Genomic DNA, 20,791 nt, shown 5'->3' with positions numbered 1-20,791 from the left:
GATTAGAGGAGATAATATATTAAAGGTCTGATAAGTTCCTTTAGGACTTTTAAGGGGATACCTCTGGTAATCGTGACAGAATTTTGTCTCATATAAAATGTAATACTGTAGCCAGCTAAGCAAATTTATAACATTTCCAGGAAGGACAGACTAGTTGTAATTCAATAATACTTATATATTTTGAGAAAACCTAATTTCATTCTAGGTTATAGAAGGCGAACGATTCCGTAGTTTGTTATATGAATAAAAAAAAAGGCGTGGAGCAGTGGCCGCGGCGTGGATGGTCGTGTGGTGGGTCGTCTGACGCTTTCCCAGATGACTCCTCAAAGGTTGGTTCTCACACCTCCATACCTTATTTATCATAAATTGGCGTTTCCCCTTGGAGGTGTTTATCCGAAGACGTAGTAAATAAAGAGCTGCTAACTAAGTGATAGAGAACAGGGTGATTCGAGAGATGTTTTACCACTTGAAATAGTACAACTCTAAGGGTAAATTACCACGTTTCAGCTTTTGTTATGATTTAATTTATTTTGAGTTTTTTTTTTCAATATATTACTTGTAATTGTCTTTGGTGATATATTAAATCTTATAAATATACTGCAGTATATTTAATGATATGAATATCCGAATAGGAAATAGCTTTCCTAGTTATATATTTGACAGCTATTTTATCACAAATCAGCTGTTTCCGTTTTTTTTTCTACAATAACCTACTGTACTGGCAACTCGGGATTTATTTTAGGTGCCCCTTTACTTCATTATATCTTTACCGATGATGAGTTAAATGATTTAAATCTTATAGATATGCCAAAATATTCCAAGGCCAAGTACAGTCAAGGCCACATTGTAATTATTATAATGGTCCTTGTATGTTTGCTCACTTCAATAAATGAAAACAAAGAAGTAATAAATGAGCTTTAGGACTCTCAAGTTGCATGACTTACACTAATAATAATATTAGCAGTGGAGGAGATGGCTAACACCAGAAGCAGTTGTTTGATTTTGTCCATTTCTTCCACAGATGTTGTTTGGATGATTGTATGGCAGTAAGTATTAAAAATGGTACGACAATGCACAGAACCTAATAGAACCTGACCTAACTCAACCAGACCTTTCTAACCTTACCTACCTTCCTAAGCAGGGGGCAGAGTCCACTGGACTCCCCAGCATATTAAGCAGAAAGAACAGTAAAATTTTAGTTTGTCATCCCTGTATTTAGGGTGAATGGAAATAAAGTCACAGGAAAAAAGGTCACATGACTTGTACACATTGACAACACAATATATATATATATATATATATATATATATATATATATATATATATATATATATATATATATATATATATATATATATATATATATATGATGGCATTGCACGTAGGTTAGATTAAGTTCGGGTAGGTTAGGTTAGGTTAGATTAGGTTAGGTTAGGTTTTTTCCGTGCCTTTTTTCTTATGACTTTTTTTCCTGGATTTGTATTTAGATATCCAAACAATGTGATTTCCGACAGATATGAAGGTCCAAATTGTTCAAAACACATCAAAAACCATTAGAAAAATGTAGCTTAGATATCTAATCTAACCTAACCTAATTCCTAAGATTCCTCGGATGACCAAAACTAAAATAATACCGAAAGAACTTACTTTGACATCAGGTACCAATGATTTAATTTTACTTTTTTTTTATGTAACGGTGCAATGAATTTGGTTGTTGCACTGAAACACTTATTTCTTCGTCACTATCATTTCTCTGGCGCATTTTGAAACACTTGCACGTCCTGCCAACTGGTCTATGTTTACAGATGATCTCTTGGAATTCTTCATCCTCCACAAGCCCAGATAACTTGTGATACAATACCAAACACGATACGGTAACAACGCCCTTAAAAACATGGCTTTCTTCTTCCGTCCTTTTAGAGGAAGAACAGTAAGTACATAAATGGGTAAATTTTCACTTCTTGCCATGATAAGAAATTGAAGTTGAAACTGTTTTTCCCGTGTTTTTTTATGTGTTATGAACGTATTTTACCTTAATTTCTGGCGCAAATTAATAGTTTCTGAGATAGCCCACCCCCTCCCATCTCAAAATCTAGATATTTGCTTTGGAAAATAATTTTGAGCCTAACCTAACCGGGAGCTCCACAGTCGTTCGATGTTCTGGGTGTGTACCACCATGTACGAACACAAAATAAAATGTTAAATATATCGTTTAAATGTAAATTGCGCCAGAAATGCCAATGAGGAAAGGTGTCTTAGAATTGTCAAAATTACTGATTGCAACTACTGTATAAAATTACCGAGATTCGTTTAGTGGGAACAAGTTAAATATTACCCATATATGAACAAACAGTTCACTTAGACTCCAATGCTATTCGAATTAGATTGGAAATGTATCCAGATCCATTATAATATGGGATTCAATTCCAAATATAGTATATATTTGATTCTCATCCTTTATACAAAATATAGAATAGGCTCAAGACCACATGCAAAAAACCAGGAAAGTGAAGCCTATGGAATTGAAAATAAAAGAGAATCAAACCAATATATTTGGTGATAAAACTCCCGATGAGAGCCTCTGTTGCTGCTTTTAATGTTTACTAAGACCGAAATCACATATTTATAGTTTACGACAAGACGACAATACGCAGCACCGTGGGAGAATTATCGGCGTAATATTTATGGTAACAAAATATTTGGGGGGCCTACAAATTATGTAGAGATCTCAAGTTGTTGCCATATGATCAGTTTTGTGGCATGTTTTACCCTGTAATTGCCCACGTCTTTTATGCCCTGCTCACGACAGGTGTTTTATGATCATAGAGAAATTTGAAGAAAAAAAAGAAAAAAAGTTGTCATATCGTTTTTATTATTTACTGTCATCCAAACAACATTTGTGGAAAAAATTAACTCTGTCTGGTGTTAGCTGTCTTCTCCATTATGACCATTATATTTATTCAATAAAATTGTCGTATAAGTTTACAATTGGATAAGCATATTTATAAACTATGCAGGTATACAGTTCAGCATAAATATAGAGAATGTAGGTATACAGTGCATGTAAGCACATGGGAGTATAGTTTCCTGTGTGCTGAGATAGTTCAGGTATACAACAATGGCAAACAGTAAACAACTTGGCCAAGGATAACCGACAAAGCTGTCAGGCGCTTATTTCCAGGAGGGTCCTTTGCTTTGGCTTATGCTTGGTCTCTCATCAGTAATAGTAAGTCTGCAGGAGTATTAGTGAAAGTTTATTTGATAGATTCAACAAGCATTACATTGCATTTGGTCTATCCGAGGCTGGTGAATCACTACCACAGTTTTACGTTCTGTGGTTTAATAATATAAAGTCTCACTCTCTTCTCTTGCTGGAGCTTCATCTACTGTGTACAGTATTTATTGTTTTAGCCTTGAATTGTTTAATACTGTAACTGGTTTTGATGTGGTCTGGTAATTTGTTCCAGGCTGATATAGTATTAAAGAAGAAAGTATTTTTTGCTTGACTGCTGACACCAAGTACCATAAAATTATGTTCATTCCCTCTAGTGGCCTGCTGGTTCATATCCCTAATCCTTGCAAAGTTTGTTGATAAATATTCTAGGCACAGTCCACTGAAAATCCTGTAAGCTTGATTCAGCCTCAGTTGCTTCACTCTATCCATCACACTTAGCATGTTTAGTGATTGAAGAAATTTGTAATCAACGTGATGTCTTACTTTCATGTTAAAAATAATCCTTACTGCCTTGTTTTGAAAAATTTGTACCTTGGATTTTAGCTTTTGTGTTAAGGCAGAGTACCATGTTGAGCAGGAATTATCCAAGTGCCATTGTATGAGCGCCAAACAAAAGGTCCTACAGGCAGCAGCTGAGAGGCATTTACCATTTCTATAGATAATTTTTATTTTGGCATTACTATTTTTAACTATATTATATAGAATCAAATCACCAGGTCAAACAAGTGTCAAGAGTCAGTCCAAGGTATTCACTGAGGTTACAGTTGAGATGGGTTTATTCTCAAATAGTACAACGATTGGTCTGGGTTGCAAACTGTAGGCTTGATACATACAGTAGATACATAAGACTTCTTAGATTGAGGCAAGGCTGTAAATTTAGAGTAGGAAAGTGGTGGCCATTCTGTTGTATACCTTAGCTAAGATTCAATTTGCATTTTAATTCTCATTCTTTGTGTTTTATCGGCACTTCTTAACCTTAATAATTTCAAGTTATGTAGCACTGGTTTATATTTTTATATCAGTAAAATATTGCCATATAAAGTTAAATGTTGTTATAATCATTATTTTAATAATTTTGCATACACTTTTAAATGATTTCTCTAATGCAGAAAACATAAGAAGACCTATTGAATTGTTAAGATTAAACAGGACTGTGATTTGTTTAATAAATTTTACTGTCTGCAAAGTGTGTTAGCTTTTATTATGTACAGTACTGTATTTAATTTAATTGTGGACATAAAGAAACTTAAAACAACATAAATGTTATGTATTTGAAATAACTAAGGTAATTGTTTTGAAAATCCTCACTTGATAACTTTTTCTTTCTTAGGTGATAACGAGAATGTAGGTGTGGTCCTCGTAGTAGCGGCTGGAGGAGTCCAACACACTCACTATAATGCTTCCAGCTTCTGATATGCTTCCTCTGCAAGATGAAGCAGTGACTATAGAACCCCAGTATGATGGTGTCATCATGTTAAGTCCTGAGGCTGTATTGTTTAGTGATGCAAAGCCCCGTCCTGATGGTAGTAAAGTCTATCATGTATTTGAACGGACTCTTGGGGACCCACCACGAGATGAGGCAACACAGAGTGAGGACTTCCAGTCCAGACGAGAGCAGCTTTTCTCTCAAGCGCATGAGAATACTCTTCATGACATACAACAGGTTAGTGGTTGTCAGTTTTTTGTTTAGTAAGTAAATTTCATATATTTATTTGACTGCAATACTGTGTACAGTACTTGTTTTTAAAGAATCATTGATTATTAATTTATTTGTGTAACATAAAGGTAAAACTATTAGAGTTCTGTAACTTCTTGGGTCAATTTTCATAGCCATATTGGAACCTTGCCTCACCCAGTATAATTCATCTACTAAGTACATGCGTGACATTCACCCAACACAGATGTCTTAACATATCTTACTTAAAAGATTTCTGGGAGTGACCAGCAGTTATAACTGAATACTTGATATCCAGCATCTTCACACCCACTTGAAATATGGGTACAACTACAGTACTTTAACAAGATATATGTGGGTGCTTATGTCAATTCCTTCATTTAGCTGTAAAAATGGGTTATTTCAACAGGTGCTTGCAGAGAGTGGATTAGTCAATCAGGAGTGGTGTGAGGCCAGTGGTGTTGGTGAAGCTGCTGATAGTACATCTGTGCCAACTACCAATGCTGCCTCTGCTTATCAGATAAATGATCCTAACTTCCAGACCCCTGCAGGACAAACTCTCACGAATTCTAATCACCGGACATGTTTAACAAGACATCAGCGATTAACACCATGTAGGGTAAGTTCTTCAGAGTGCTTCAGGTTGTATTAAAAAAAAATGAAAACATATCCACATCATATACCATGTTTATTGTGATGGGAATTCTGACAACTATTGCACTAACAACTGATGTTATACTGTACCTATTCACAAACTCTGCAAATGGTAGTTTGTGTACCCAACCCACTTTTCATGATTTTAGCTTTCATTTGCCTAATTTAAATCTTCCCCAGCTAATCTACATACTGTACTGTACATTAATATATTGTGTAATGTTTGTGGGATAAAAATGATGATAATGGCTGAGGAAATCATTGAAACTAATAGAAATGACAGTGTATGGAGACGGTTTAAAACGCAAAAAATTTGTAATTTAAGAATTTGACAAAGAAGGTGAATGATTCTACATTTGAAAGGGAGTGATGAATTAACACATTGCCATCTGAGGATGTTCTGTTGGTAAAACATAATATAGTGGCATGATAGTACAGTATGCAAATGTGAACCAGAAAATTAATATGAGCAAACCATTTTGTCTCATTCATTTGCTTTCTAGTTGGATAACATACCCTTCTGGTGATTAGTTATGTTACAGTCAACATTTTCTTGACTAGACCAGTATTGAAGAATAAATACAGTATGCAGTAATTTGATAATAGGTAGATGTATGAATCCTATATATTTTGAGAACAAAAATTCTTGTCTCGCCTAACACAGAGTGGCAGAGGAGGAGTAAGTAACTTTGTTTCAAGAATAGAATTTCTATTTACAGGGTACTGTATATGCATTTAACTATAGAGAGGTGAAATTTTTTATTTCTCTTCCAATAAATTTTGTCATCATTATTATTACTTTTGCTTTTCAGCTTCATCAGTTTGAGATGGTTTTTCCAAATGAGCAGAAACGTCGACTTCTCAAACGTTTACGACGCAAAGGAATGGGGTATGTAGAATTTGAGCCAGAAAACCACCGTATCAATATCAAAACTCGGAAATCTGTAAATACAATTTTATCCGTTCTCCGTGGAGTGGATCCAAATGCTCGGCATTTGGGAACGTGTCGGGACACTTTAATAGAAGAGACTGTTGAGCCTGATTCCAGTGAGATTATGGATGGTTTATAGAATTAGGAAAGGTGCTAGTGTGAGAGATATAAATGGCAGTATAATACAGTACAGGATCGTCAGTACTTTAGCATTCACAAGAATAACCAATACATTATTATGTTTGTTGTTTTGTCTAGATTCATTTGTTGTTCTCTTAGTGCTTAGTCATAAACCCTAAACCTGTGTTTAAGAGGTCTATTTGATCTCAATGATGCACTGGCAGCACATGTATACATCTCATTATGTTTTATCATTTCTTCTATGCAGACTACTTTTTGGACAATATATATGGTCTACTTATGGCTGAAGCTTAAGTACAATAAAAGAAGAGGAGCACAAAGGGCATTAGAAATGTAATAGGCACAAATGATCATGGGGACTATGGAAGAATCAATAGAATTTGTAGTTGAATGTATGTTCACTGCATGAGTGGGAAGTCTTCTATTAAACCTGTACTGGGTATTGCAAAATTTCACTGCATTTTGAATATAGGCCCTGTTGCTACTAATAATTTGCATGTCTCTTCTTTGCATTAGATATGTGTATCTCCATTGCTCTAATGACCAATGTTGAAAATTGATTCTCAAGTGATTCATTAGTTTTTGTAAAGAATAACTTAATTTTTTTTATAAAAAATCACAGTTTTTCACTATTTGCACACAAATAGGCGCACATAATTGGATTATAGTAGATCGTACATGTTAGGAAGTTGAATTTGTTGGAATTTGCTTTACTGTCTAGTTTAAACAATAAATTTTTTATGTATTTTGAACACTCAGGTGATTTGCTATTTGTTGAGAAAGTATTCATTTACTGTATATACTTTTTTCTATTTCTCTAAAATTCAGGATGCTCACCTCATTTGAAATTTTGTTTTCTGGGTATGGCCAGAGCTACAGGGTACCTAAAATCTCATGTTCTTAATGTCATCTAGTCATGTCTGTTTGCTTCTACAGCCTTACTGAACACTATGAAAAGCACATTAGTTATTATAGTTGTACCTTATTTTGGGGGGATACTGCCAGGATAGCTGGGCTTTTATGGCCATTGGCCCTATGCTGAATAATCTGTGAAATCCCAGGCATAGGATGTGATCAATTAGCTGGAGGACATAGTCATGTAAATAATAAAATTACTATAAAACAGCTCTTCATCCAGTCAAGCCAGGGACCTTTTGAGGTATTAAAGAGTGTGGTGTACTGTATGCTTACATGGTCAGTACCACATTTAGTTCAGGAGTAAAATGCTCAGCAATCCACTGCACCTTGTATCCTGAACCATGATTGTGAGCTCGACAGCCAACATTTAGCTTGGGTCAGGGTGTAAGCCAACCTTCACCAGTATGCCAGTCATTTTACCTTAGCAGTTGCCACAATGCTTCCTGTTCCCAAGGATATTCTAAGCTCAGTGGTGTACAAATAACATACATACAGTGTCACCATGATATAGAGATGTCTCCCATAACTAAGATAATTTCCACCCTCCACTGACATTCATTAACACTTCCTCTGTACCATCAACAAGTATCAGTATCCTTGAAATTACTATACTCTCTACTGTTGTCTCATGGAATTCAACATTTAAAAAGGAGTCTTAGATCATCTGCTACTTATAGCAAATGAGCTGTTATTCATATACTGTAATTAATATTCTTGGACCTTTCATGTTCTTGAGACATAAGGGGTCAATAAAGATTTCTAGACCTTGAGCATGTCTTCTGTGGATCAGAAGTCTTAAATGACTACAATAATGCAATGAGGCTGAACTTCGATGTGGAGATGTGGTTTTAGTCCACATACATTGACAGACTTGAGGAGTTTCCATTTACTGGAGGCTGGAGCTTTAAAAGAAAGGAATGGTATGCTTCTTGTTTGAGTACCAAACAATAATTTTGAAACTGTATGAAGTTCTTATTGGATTAGGTTCTGAGTGATTTTATGCATTGTATCTTTGGATGATTGATCTTTACTTAACACGTAACTAATTTCCAGATTTCTTAAGGGCTAAGAAAGTCTAGGTAATGCCAAGTTATATTATTAAGGTAGTGGTTAAAATAGGAGACTAAGGGGGAATATGAGATTTTCACAGAGGTTACTTCTGTTTTTCATGATTATTAGTATGATTTATCAAGGGCCTTTGTGTCAGGGTGATATGTTTTACCTTTTGCTCTGCTTACTAAACTGAACTTTTTGTATTGGGAGACTGGAAAAGGTTAGGCTTGTACAGTTTGTGAAAGTCAAGGATTTTTTATTAAATTATTTGTGGAAGATTTCTTTTGCATTGAAATGGTGGAAGATTATATAATGTCTCAAGGTGGCAGACCATCCAGGCACAGACTTTATGGCTATTGGAAGTAACAAATGTTTGTCTAAGTTCTGCTTACTTATTAGTTGGTGTGCATTTGTTTAGGCATGACCTTCGCCTTCCAATACTCAGCTGATCCTAGATCTCGTAGGTCATTCACTCAATAGCTGGGGGCCATAAATGAAGGCATGAAAGACAAAATTCCAATTTTATGGCTGAAGGTTGAAATGAGTGATGTAGATTAGCTCCCTCATCCGAAAGATTCACACTGGATCAGTTCAATCTGTGGGATTTCATCTCTAAAGCCCACCATTAAGTTTCAGGGATTTATAAGATGCATTGGGATGTTGAAAGTTGAACTCCTGACCTAAACTCTTCATTCATGACAACATTGGATATCTAAACACTTTCCTACATACCTGTAGTGTGAAGCGAGCCAGCAGTCCCCCACTCATATGGGAGTGAGTTGCCAGTTAGTGCATCAATATTTCCGTCCGGGCTATCATTAAATTTATGGCACTAAAAACTTAGAGCAAAATGTTTATGTAATTTCTAAATGGGATACAATTTTCACCAAAAAATGTACATTTATAAATTATTTTATGTTTTTAACATGCATTAGTTATAACATATTTTCATTATACTACCAGTATGTGCATTTCAACTCACTGTGGTGAATATCAACTCAAAAATATCTTTGCAACTAATAATAAATAATTGGTCTTTCACCCAGAAAACATACAATTATTAATTATTTTATGTTTTGATCATGCAGCATAATATATTTTCAATATACTTTGTGCATTTCAACTCTGTGGTGACCATTGACTCATAAAACTTATATTCTTACTGGAGTGCAGGTATCTGGAGTCCTGGTAGCCGGCAGATTCAACTAAGTCGCGCCAAAATGAAAAAAAAAACAATAAAAATTCCTCCAAAATAAGCTTGAATCATAAGTTTGAACACCATGCACAATGCAGATAGATTGCCATATTTATTGCTATGATAAACAATAAAATTGATACATAGCTTATAAAATACAATATTGTATGTACAAAAAATAGTTCTTTCCACACTCAAACCATCCTCTGGATGATGTGATTCACTTCAGCCAGGCAGTCAACCTGCTGCCTCACAGATGTGTATGCCATGATGTCACATCAGGAGGGAGTGTGGCCATGCATTTATAGCCCACCGTCTCTACACATACATACCCGTGCTCTTCATGTTTCTTATTTTATAGTTTTATATTATTTTTTCATTATTTCTCAGCGACATTAGAGTATTGTAATGATTTTTTACAACTTTTAAGGTTTCATTACATGTAACAATATATGAGGCGGCGGGGCTGTCAAGTAGGCCACGCAATTATAGCCCACTTCCTGCACACACATTCTGTTCACACCTATGCTCTTCATTTTTCTTATTTTATAGTTTTATAATTTTCTTTATTTCTAAGTCACATCATTTTTATTGAGTGGAATATGTGTTAAAAAAGTCTGTTTTCTGAGACAAATTTGCGAGGTCAGCCTGTAGCACCGCATTACGATATAGGATTTATTGGGGGATCCTAAGAATGAGGTTCAACTAACTGGAAAATCTCTTTATCTGGCATCTCTCAATTCCTGTAGGTGCTGGATAACCTAGGTTCTACTGTATAATAAAGTATACCCACCCAACCATATGATACATTATACCAGTTTCACCGTTTGTGAAATTTTTGGGGTAATTATGCAATAATTTTGCGATTAGACCCTGGCTTTTCGCGTGAAAAATCAGCAAAAAATTTATGCATTCTGTCATCTGATATACAGACGCAGACGGGAAAATATTAACTCATCAGGGCGTCCATGGTATAGTAAAGAGTTAAAATGCTCCTGGTGTGATTAGGTAGACCTGTTTTTCAGTAGTTGCATTATTCACACAAATAATGTATTATGCTGCTGAGTGATCAGACCCTGGTACATCAACCACCTTCATGGGATGATCAGTGTGGTGACAACTCACAGGTTACTCAACTTGGCCTTTGGTCATAAAATGAGATTTTATGCCTCAATGTTTTACTGTTTATACTCATTGCATTTGATTAACTTTGTTGACATTAGTGATAGTAGCAATGAGATCTGTTGGTTGGTGAGATATATTCTAGAGTAACAAGGCCAATTTTACAGTATTCACTGTAAATCAAATAATGTATTCTTATGTATGCTCACCACATTTCATATTTTGGTGATACTGTAGTTATTAACTTATTCTTCTATTGTGGAGCCTATATTTTGTAACCTACAGTAGCCCCTTTTCCTGTTTCACAATTACAGGGTGGCCCCCAAGTTCGCGGATTTTTATTTTGCGGTCCTCTATTATTCGGGGATGACACCTTGGATGTACCCAAGAATGTCTGTGGGTATTGTAGTTTTAAAGTTGCCAGCATTTTCGTGGGAGGGAGCCATTTGTTCTAGAGATGGTAATTTTCTTTACCTGTACTGTATTGTAAATATGTGTTTATGTGTACACACACACACACACACACACACACACACACACACACACACAAACAAATAAATAATAATTGTAAAATCCTCTCACAAATAATCAGAAAAAATTTATTAAAAATGTGACAGTCTATCCTCGAGTCCGTGCTTTATTACTTTATTAATAATGCACGGAACTTTAGGGTAGACTGTCACATTTTTAATAAATTTGTTTCTGATTATTTGTGAGAGGATTTTCCCATTATTATTTATTTGCATGCATTTTGTGTGTGTTTATACACTCACACACACACACACACACACACACACACATATATATATATATATATATATATATATATATATATATATATATATATATATATATATATATATATATATATATATATATATATATATATATATATATATATCGATAAAATCACACGGGAAAAGGGAAACAACGGAGCACCTTAACTTTCGTCTTTATTCAAGACATCTTCAGAGGCAACTGGATTACAAGATTTGTCTTATCCACGTTTTCATTGTTGATCTACATGAAATATATAATATATATATATATATATATATATATATATATATATATATATATATATATATATATATATATATATATATATATATATATATATATATATATATATATATATATATAATACTGTACAGGTAAAAGAAATAATTGTCCTAATAATTGTCCTAAAGGCAAACACATAAAGGGAATATACAGTACATTTATTTGTGCACAAGTAAAAATGTTTTTCACGGATTTGGCGATTCGCGGCCATTTTGAGAACCTAACCCCTGTGAATTTGGGGGACCCTCTGTACTGTATACCATTTTGGTATTGAGAAGTTGTTATTGTGTATGTTACTTATCCTCAAATTAAATTATGTATTTTTATTATTCTGAAATAGTTATTTTCCACTCTTCACCGGTCCTAAAAAAGTACTACCCGGTAACTCTTCCCTGAACTTGTGTGAATATAATGTCTCAGTTATTTTTGTAGTATAATAGAAGTAGATGAACACCACATGGCCCAGCTTTCTATGGTGTAAAACATTATGAATGTACTTAATTAGATAGTGTGAAATGAAGTTTGGTAAACTTTCATCTTATTTTACTCAAAAACTGATTATTGGTTTTTTCAGAATTGAAGTCAAAATACTTTGTCATAATTGATAATCTCAGTGTCTTCTTGTTTTAGAAAGTCCTCTACATAGTTATTTCTCTGCAGTTAAACCATTTATATTATTAAGTTTTTTGTTCTCAAGGTTTATCATAAGTTTACAGAAGCTATTGAAGATACTTTTATTCAGGGATATTCATCTAGTTTATTGAAAGTATCTTCCTTATGTACATGTACATTACTATGGCCACAATGGGGCACAAACAGAAAATGTTTTGTATTGACAAACAGTACTTTGTCTTAGTCACATAAATGTAAGTATACTGTACTGTAGTGTTGTCAGTATGTTGTTAACTAGTCCAGCGTTTCATCCTAAGATATATAGCTTATATAATTATAAGTAATATCAAAGGATTCTGAGAACCCATTTTCATGTATATATGTTGTCCAGTGCCAGAATCATAGTTTTGGCTCTGTAGTTAAGTCGATTATGGTAATAGGAAAGTCAGTTAGGCAAGAGATTCTCCCAAAATCCTTTGAGTATATTTCTCAGCTGTTGTTATACAGTACTTATCTATATCCTTTGTTTACCTTCGTCTTTGACTGAACTGGTGATACAGTTTAATAGTCATCTGTTTCAATAACTTTCCTAAAGAATTCTGGGACTTTTTTTTTTTGCATAATATAAGTGTGATCTTTGTTATGCTTGCATTTTTAATAATTAGTAAAATCCTATATTAATGTTTGCTTTATTACCGTAGTTGTTGTAGTGTTATATAAAAAAGTACTTGATGTGATTTTTTATGACCTATTGTCTAGAGCAGATGATCCAGGCAAGTGTACAGGGTCAGTACCCAAGAAACTTCAAGATGGTGCCTGCTTGTTCTAATTTCTTAATAACAGCCCAATCCTTAAAAAATGGATACTTGAAAGCAAAATTTTGTACTGATGGCTGAAGAGTACAATACTGTAATAAGTCAGGTACCATACTAGCAGTGCACATTCTTTCAATCACTTGAAGGCTCAGTTCAGAATTGGGAGTTTAGGATCAACCACTTGCTTTCATCCAGCTTCTTGTTTAGGGAAGACTTATGATAAATGCTTCCACCTTATCTTTAAAGCACTTTTGGAAAGATAAGTTTCAGTTAAAAAGCACTATGCAGGTCAAACATATTGGCTTGGGTGTGGTTGTTCTCATTGGATAAGTTACAGTGCGTTGCTCCACAAATAGATCGGAGTTTGGTATGGTTTTAAATGTTAGATTTTACTTTTTACAATGTACAAGAATGACTCCTTGCAGTACAAACTAACCACTAGTCAAATTTTAGCTATTGAGTTACATGTTGAAGAATTCACTGAAACAGATGGGTCCCTCCCACTTCAAATGTATGCTGTGTGATGCCCATGGCTACTGGATGGCATGCCTCAACATTTAATGAGCACTAAACATACAGAAATATATATTTAAATGAAAATTAATGGGTTCTTATTTACCAAATTTAAGAATAGAGAAGAGTTTCAGTGCTTCATTATCAGTAAAGTATGTGGGGTTAGTGAGAAGAGTATTGGTGCTTTATAATAAGTAAAATCTATGTTAGGTGAGAAGAGTGTCAGTGCTTCATAATCATTAAAGTTTTATATGGCTTCATTAAATTAAGCCTTGAGTTGTTAGGGTTCAAGCCCTGAAAGTGGAGCTTCCTATGTTTCTTAGGGTAGACCTCTGCCACAACTGACCTTCGCACCTTGATCATACTTTGGTTCAAAACCATTGAATCCAGTTGGGACCATTTAAGGGGCATGTGATGTCCATCATACAATAGGCACTGAGTTTTTGGTTAGACAAAGGCTACACTGAAGTACCTAGAATGACACTGTGGGGCTACTTGTTTTGAGGGAAGTTTGTAATGTTATTTCCTTGTGTTTTTATATGCTTTTTGCTAGTTAAATTCCCCTAGTGGGATGTGTTTGTCACATTAGCAGTTTGGATGCCTTTTCTTCTTTTTCTGTAGCTGGTTTCAGTTACACCAGTCATCTGCTTAATTCATTAGTTCACAATTGAAGGCTTGAACTTAAATCCCATTTTAGGAATGAGCCTAGACCAGATGAATTACCAGTAGGTCCCTGCCTTCTCCCTAGGGATCACTGATTAGTTGGATGGAAACACATGGTAAATCCTGTCCTGGTTCATGGCCAAGTCTTAAAGTGAGAGATAGAATGTTCACGGCTTGAATGGTACCTGACAAATTACCCTCCAGCCTTTAATGGTAGCTTTTGCTCCTAAATATAAATTTTTGAGGGATAGTATGGCTGCAACAGGGAGGTAATTAATACAAGCAGATATTGTTTAAGGATTTCCTGGATATTGACTCGGTAGAATAGTCAGGGCATTACTTGAATCACCTGGTCTAGGTTTGGTCATACAATGGGATTTCAGGTTCAGTCCTTCATTTTTTATCCAACTGTTTTTAAATTTAAAATAAAAGAGAGAGAGAGATAGCCATGGATAATTTGGTGATTTAGTAAGAAACGGTGAATACTGTATATTGTTCACTTATATCAGTAAAACCTTGTCTGTCCATGAAAAATACAATTTGTAGTTAATGTCACTCTCTTTTTAAACTTTGATTGTGTATTAGTTATTGTTATAGTAAATCTATTGCGAGGGACATGCTATAATTGTTTGAATTGTATTGCCATGAAATTTTCTTGATTTTCAGTGACAGACCTGTATGAAATAACATTTTTTACCAATTTATATATTATGATCTAATACATAGAAACTTGAACTTGAAATTTTTTTAATATACAAGTACTTTTTTCTCATTCAAGTTGGTGGCACTTCCATTAGTGCTTAATCCAGGTTATGTCATAAAGTCTGCCCTTCCATGTTAACATAATATAAATGCTCAAACTTGTTATCTGTAATTGTAATCTCACTAATCATTAACTTTAGAGTGTAATTTAAATATCTCCTGTTAAATGTTAATCAGTGCTAAGTTTTTTCATCCATCTTAGGCAAAGCACATTTATGTTGGATACTTGTCATAGCTCAATGTACTGACCCATCACTTTGATAATGGTATAATGGCTAAGCAAAATATGAATTGTAATGTTTAGGGCTGACCTGTTTTAAGAAGTATTTACAGGCAATCAAAAAAACTACCTGTATCTGTATTTGGGGAGATCGATGAAATTCAGAATGAACACTGCAACTCCTATTGTCTTGGTAGGATTGCCAAAATCCTTCATCCGTTGTGTCAGATAGGTACATTCTGGAGCCAGTACTTGTCAACAGTGCATAACAAAGACGTAGCCGACCACCCAAGCTGCTAATGAGCCGATCAGTAGTTAAGAGAATAAAAGTAAAAAGGTATACCTGTACTGCACTGTATTGTCTAACAAAATTTTGTAAGAATAGATTTTTGATTGACTGTATATACAGGTAAATATTTAGTAAAATTATGATACATCTTCAAATATTGGTGTATTATGAGACTATAGACATTTGTCCAGCTGGTAGTGACTTGCCGAATTCATTTTATACTTAATCTTGCCAACTGTATTGCATTTTACATTTGATAGTATTGTACAGTACTGTACCAGAATTGTGACATGTTGTTCATGCATGAACATGTGGAATGTTTTCCTTTAATTTCTACATAAGTGTGTCAGTAAAGTATGTGGTGTGCATGCACCGTGATGTTTACAGTAATAATGTGGTGAACGAACATTTGTTGTGTGAAGATTTTGCTAACAGATATATTAAAAATCTATAGAGGCAACTAACAGTAATCATTGTTTAAAGTAGAAAGATTAACCCTCTCACACATGATGATGCGATTCACGTCATATTCATGATAAGACCAACTTCACTGTGACACATATCAAGTCGCCAAACTTTAAAAAATTTGTCAAAAAATAAGTTTTTAACAGAATTGCGTCAAATTTTGATGCGTCATAGTAGCAAGTAAGTTCTATCAATAAACTAATTGGCAACTCTCGAGGCCCATAGGAAGGGAAGACCAAAACAATAAATGTGCAGTATTATCTCAGCAGTCAGACCGTTAGTGTGAGCCGTGTCCATTTAAATTTCCATAACTCCGTGCAGACTGCCTCAACTCCTGGATTACAGTACTTACTCTACTCCCTGAAATAATTTCTTTTTAGTGTTAGAGAAGTAAAGTGATGGTTGTGTAATGTAATGTTTTTTTTTTCATATTTACAGGGAAAGTGTTTAGTTTTCAAAAGCCATTACCATATCAGGCTATACAACCTCGTTATAGTGATAATGTCTCAAAAAAGTCTCTGAAAGAGGATGATTTTCTAGACTTACATGAATTTTATCAGTACCATTCTCTTTGTTATAATGTTGATTATAAGATGCAATATAATTTATATCGATATAAAACATAAGCACAAAAATAATCGAAAACGATTTTGCCATTTGAGATTTTTTTTCCTCAAAAACTATTGATCATATCAGAATTCTGATTACTGCTTTAGAAAGCTCATAAAATTCCGCTTATAGCAGTGTATAGTACGTAATTGAAAAGTTGGCTCGGACAATTTTTATTAGAAGTGAAAAAAATAGCTATATATCGTACTTGTATTCTTCTTTTTTGGGGGGGGGGGATGTTGCAGAGCAATCAGTTATGAAGCCAAAAATATTTGGTTTATGTCATTAAAAACAAGTTTTGGGGGGAAATTGATAAAGCAAAAAAATTATTCACCGTGCACTGTCTCGCCTGCCCTTGGGGCCTCAGAGATGTGATCTTGGAACTGGAAAATTTAAAACTTATCTCGTGCGCAAGAGGGTTAAGAACTTGTTAGCAAGTGGTGAATGGTACTAACTACTGTACATGCTTTACAAAAACTCTCACACCAAAGATGTATCTTTTTCAGTAGTTTGAGTCACTGAGAAAGTGGTAACCAAAAATATATGTATTTTTTTTATAGCTGAGCCTACTGTATGTACAGTATTACTGGTTTCATTGATTTATTTTTATTACACATTATACTATATTGCAAGGGATTTATGATTGGTTAGTCTTGGCATTAGGATGGGGAATGAAAAGTAGTCCACCTTCTTTGACAAATAATTCTAACAAGTCTTTACTGATAAGGGCAGTACCATCTGTAGTCTAAACCATATATTAAATCTTTATAAAGGCATCATGAAAAGTGTCACTCTCAGCATCAGTATCCCCCTCGAAATGCTTTGTAGTTTTACCAACCACTTAGCTCTTCAAATTTAATTTCTGAATTATCTCCCGTTATAATGTAGGTGTTCATCCTTAAGTGTACAGTATTAAGATGTGAATTTATGCAGTGTATTGAATCCCTGTAGTCTGATGTGATTTCATGATGCCATCTATTTGAATACAAGCTTTACATACAGTTCTTGGAATCAATGACTCAGAAAAAAAAAGCTTGGATTGTGCAATTGAATGATACGGCTTAAACTAATAGTTTTATCATACTTCCACGCTCCTTAGACTAATCAACTCAATTCAACCCCAGCAGGACAAGAGATATAATAATAATTAATACTGTTCAGAAAAGTACTTTAATGAATGTTGAAGTAAAGTACGGAAAAATTTTAAGTATATATATATATATATATATATATATATATATATATATATATATATATATATATATATATATATATATATATATATATATATATATATATATATATATATATATATATATATATATACTGTATATATATATATATATATATATATATATATATATATATATATATATATATATATATATATATATATATATATATATCTCAAGTTTTATTCAAGACATCTTCAGCGGCAACTGAAGATGTCTTGAATAAAACGCTACGCTGTTTCCACATTGTGTCATTGTGATTTACATGAAATATATATATATATATATATATATATATATATATATATATATATATATATATATATATATATATATATATATATATATATATTATTTTTTTTTTAATAGATGTTCTAATGTGACCAAAATGAATATGATAATGGGCTTGGTGTGGGGTTTTATTTATGCCATTAATCCATAACCAGTCAGCTAGAAGGGTATCTGCCAAAGGGTATGAAGGGTTGGGTTAAAAACATAGCCACAAGAAGAAATAGAGGATATGCTTCCTTACCTTCAAGATGGTAGATTGAAACCTCTTAAAAGATATCAAAAGTAGTAATAAGGTTCCAACTTTGTATTTTAAATGGCCAAAAACATTCACAATGGTGTAGGGTGGAAATTGTTTGATGACCCATAAAGTTCAGCATCGACAAGCTAAAACCTTCAGTTCTGTGTGATAATCATTGTAGCACAAGTCACCAGAGAAACTCAAGATGAAATGCTCAAAAAATAGTTTAATACTGTACAGTAATGTGTTCAGAGAGGTGCTGAAAGGGCTTGGCGCTATACAAATTCCTTAAAAGCCAAAAGGGGGGGGGGAACACTTGCAGAATTCTGGTCGGGTACTACAGTCAACAACATGGTATCTGAACACCTATTACCCCAAAACATTTGCAACTCAGTCACCAAATGGTGTCTTATTTGTTTTGATCTAGTTGGCACCAGTTAAACCAGCCTCCAGCCTGGCCTTTGGTGTTTTTCTTTGGAAATTGGATCATTCCCTTTACAGTAAGACAAAAACATTAACATAGCTTTAAGAATTTCTTAGACTGGTTCTTATTAGAAGAGGGAAAGGAAGGTGTTCATTGTTGTACAGTATTTGAATAAAAAGTAGACATCATCCGACAGGGTGAGCATGGTATGCACAGAGTAGAAATTTGTTGAATTTAATATTGGAAAATCAGTTGTGAGTGACACTTAGGGACAAAAAAATTATCTAAGTTCTATGATGCTTGTGAAAGTGTTAAGGGCATGGGTGAACATAAAGTACAGTGGTGTACTTAGTAAGCCCAAACTTTAGAAGCTACTCTTTAAGTTATGTGGGAATGGCACCCCTACTCCATCCAACTAGTAACTACTGTACAGGTAATGTCTCCAACTCTTATAAACAATATATGAAGACCAGAAGAGGTACTTCTACATCTGTTTGAGTAAATTCTTTTCATGAAATTTTGGTAACATTGTATTCTATTTCTTCTGTCTATTGCTGTACTGTATATAGGAACCATTCTATTATCCAGACAACTATAGGTCTCCAGGTGTTCAGACACTGTTTTGTTGACTTCTAGTTTTCTATAGTACAGTACACTTAATGCGTATATTATTGTGACATTGTTATTATTGTTAGTTTTATTCATAATTATGAGCGAGCTTAATTAACATATTAGATACTGTATTAGCATAATACTGACTAATCATATTTTTTGGCTAGGTTCTGAATCATAAAGGTATGTGATATTATCCACAAGTCCACTTGGGAGATTCTTTGTTCCTAGTATTGAGTTAAACAAATCACTTTTAAATATCTGTTAATATGAATCTTGAGAAAAATTGAAGTACAGCATTTACCTAACTCACAATGTATTGCAATCCAGTACTATCATATTGTGTGATTTTATACAAGTTGGTACAGGGTACTTCTAAATATGGAGGCATATGTTATTTGTATCAGGAAAACTATCCATAATGCTGTTATAAAAAATTTAAATGGCAAATATTTTTGACTACAGTAATTCCCATTACTTTCACTAATACGTACAATATTACCACTACTGTATACTGTAGGTACTGAAATAATTGGCGAGCAGCCAGTTCGGTATAAGGAGATTTTTGGTACAGTGTACGGTAAACCCTTGCTATTCGCGAGTGTTAGGTTTCAAGGAATGGCGAGAGCAAAACCGCGAATAGTAACTTATACTACCTTAGTGCATGACTGTATACCTATACAGTATTGCATATGAGAAACTTAAGTCACCAATACTACTCTCATTCGTATGTGGAAATTTGGAGCCTGATGAGGTGGTGTACTGTAAATAGGGAGACATCTGGTTACTGAAGTATAGTGGGATCATCAGGATCACTGTTGGAAAAGGGTGATGCAGTGGTGGTTGGTGGGGAGGCGCATGGCCAGGAGGCGGGTGGTGAGGTGACAGATGGCTGGGAGGAGGGTGGTGGTGTGGTGGCAGCAGTTGACTGAGTGAGGGAGGGAGACAAATCAGCTGGGCAAGCGGCTGGTTCTTTCTTGAAAAACATAGTGATTGGTAGGTGTTTCCTCTTGGCTTTGAGGTCTTTAAACATTTCCTGGTAGGGGAACAATACCCAGTT

General features: G+C 34.3%; 1 protein-coding gene across 5 annotated transcripts in view; it reads left to right on the top strand.

The window, feature by feature from the left end:
• Positions 1-212: 212 nt before the first annotated feature.
• Positions 213-20,791, top strand: part of LOC121878339 — a 29,922-nt gene continuing 9,343 nt past the window's right edge. Inside the window, exons 1-5 of one of the 5 annotated variants that reach the window (XM_042384501.1) lie at positions 213-329; positions 1,022-1,046; positions 4,566-4,898; positions 5,320-5,529; positions 6,377-9,851. In XM_042384501.1, coding sequence (XP_042240435.1) covers positions 4,632-4,898; positions 5,320-5,529; positions 6,377-6,634 — 735 coding nt within the window. In that variant the 5' untranslated portion in view covers positions 213-329; positions 1,022-1,046; positions 4,566-4,631 and the 3' untranslated portion in view covers positions 6,635-9,851. Of the gene's footprint in view, positions 330-374; positions 489-1,021; positions 1,063-4,565; positions 4,899-5,319; positions 5,530-6,376; positions 9,852-20,791 lie in introns of those variants that run through there. The other 4 variants (XM_042384503.1, XM_042384500.1, XM_042384504.1 and 1 more) reach the window with 4 other exon arrangements.

This window comes from Homarus americanus, unplaced genomic scaffold (genome assembly GCF_018991925.1).
Source record: "Homarus americanus isolate GMGI-L3 unplaced genomic scaffold, GMGI_Hamer_2.0 scaffold41027, whole genome shotgun sequence".
NCBI classification, from domain to species: Eukaryota; Metazoa; Arthropoda; class Malacostraca; order Decapoda; family Nephropidae; genus Homarus; species Homarus americanus.
The sequence above is the reverse complement of the archived record's forward strand: the minus strand, read 5'-3'. Positions and strand labels throughout refer to the sequence as shown.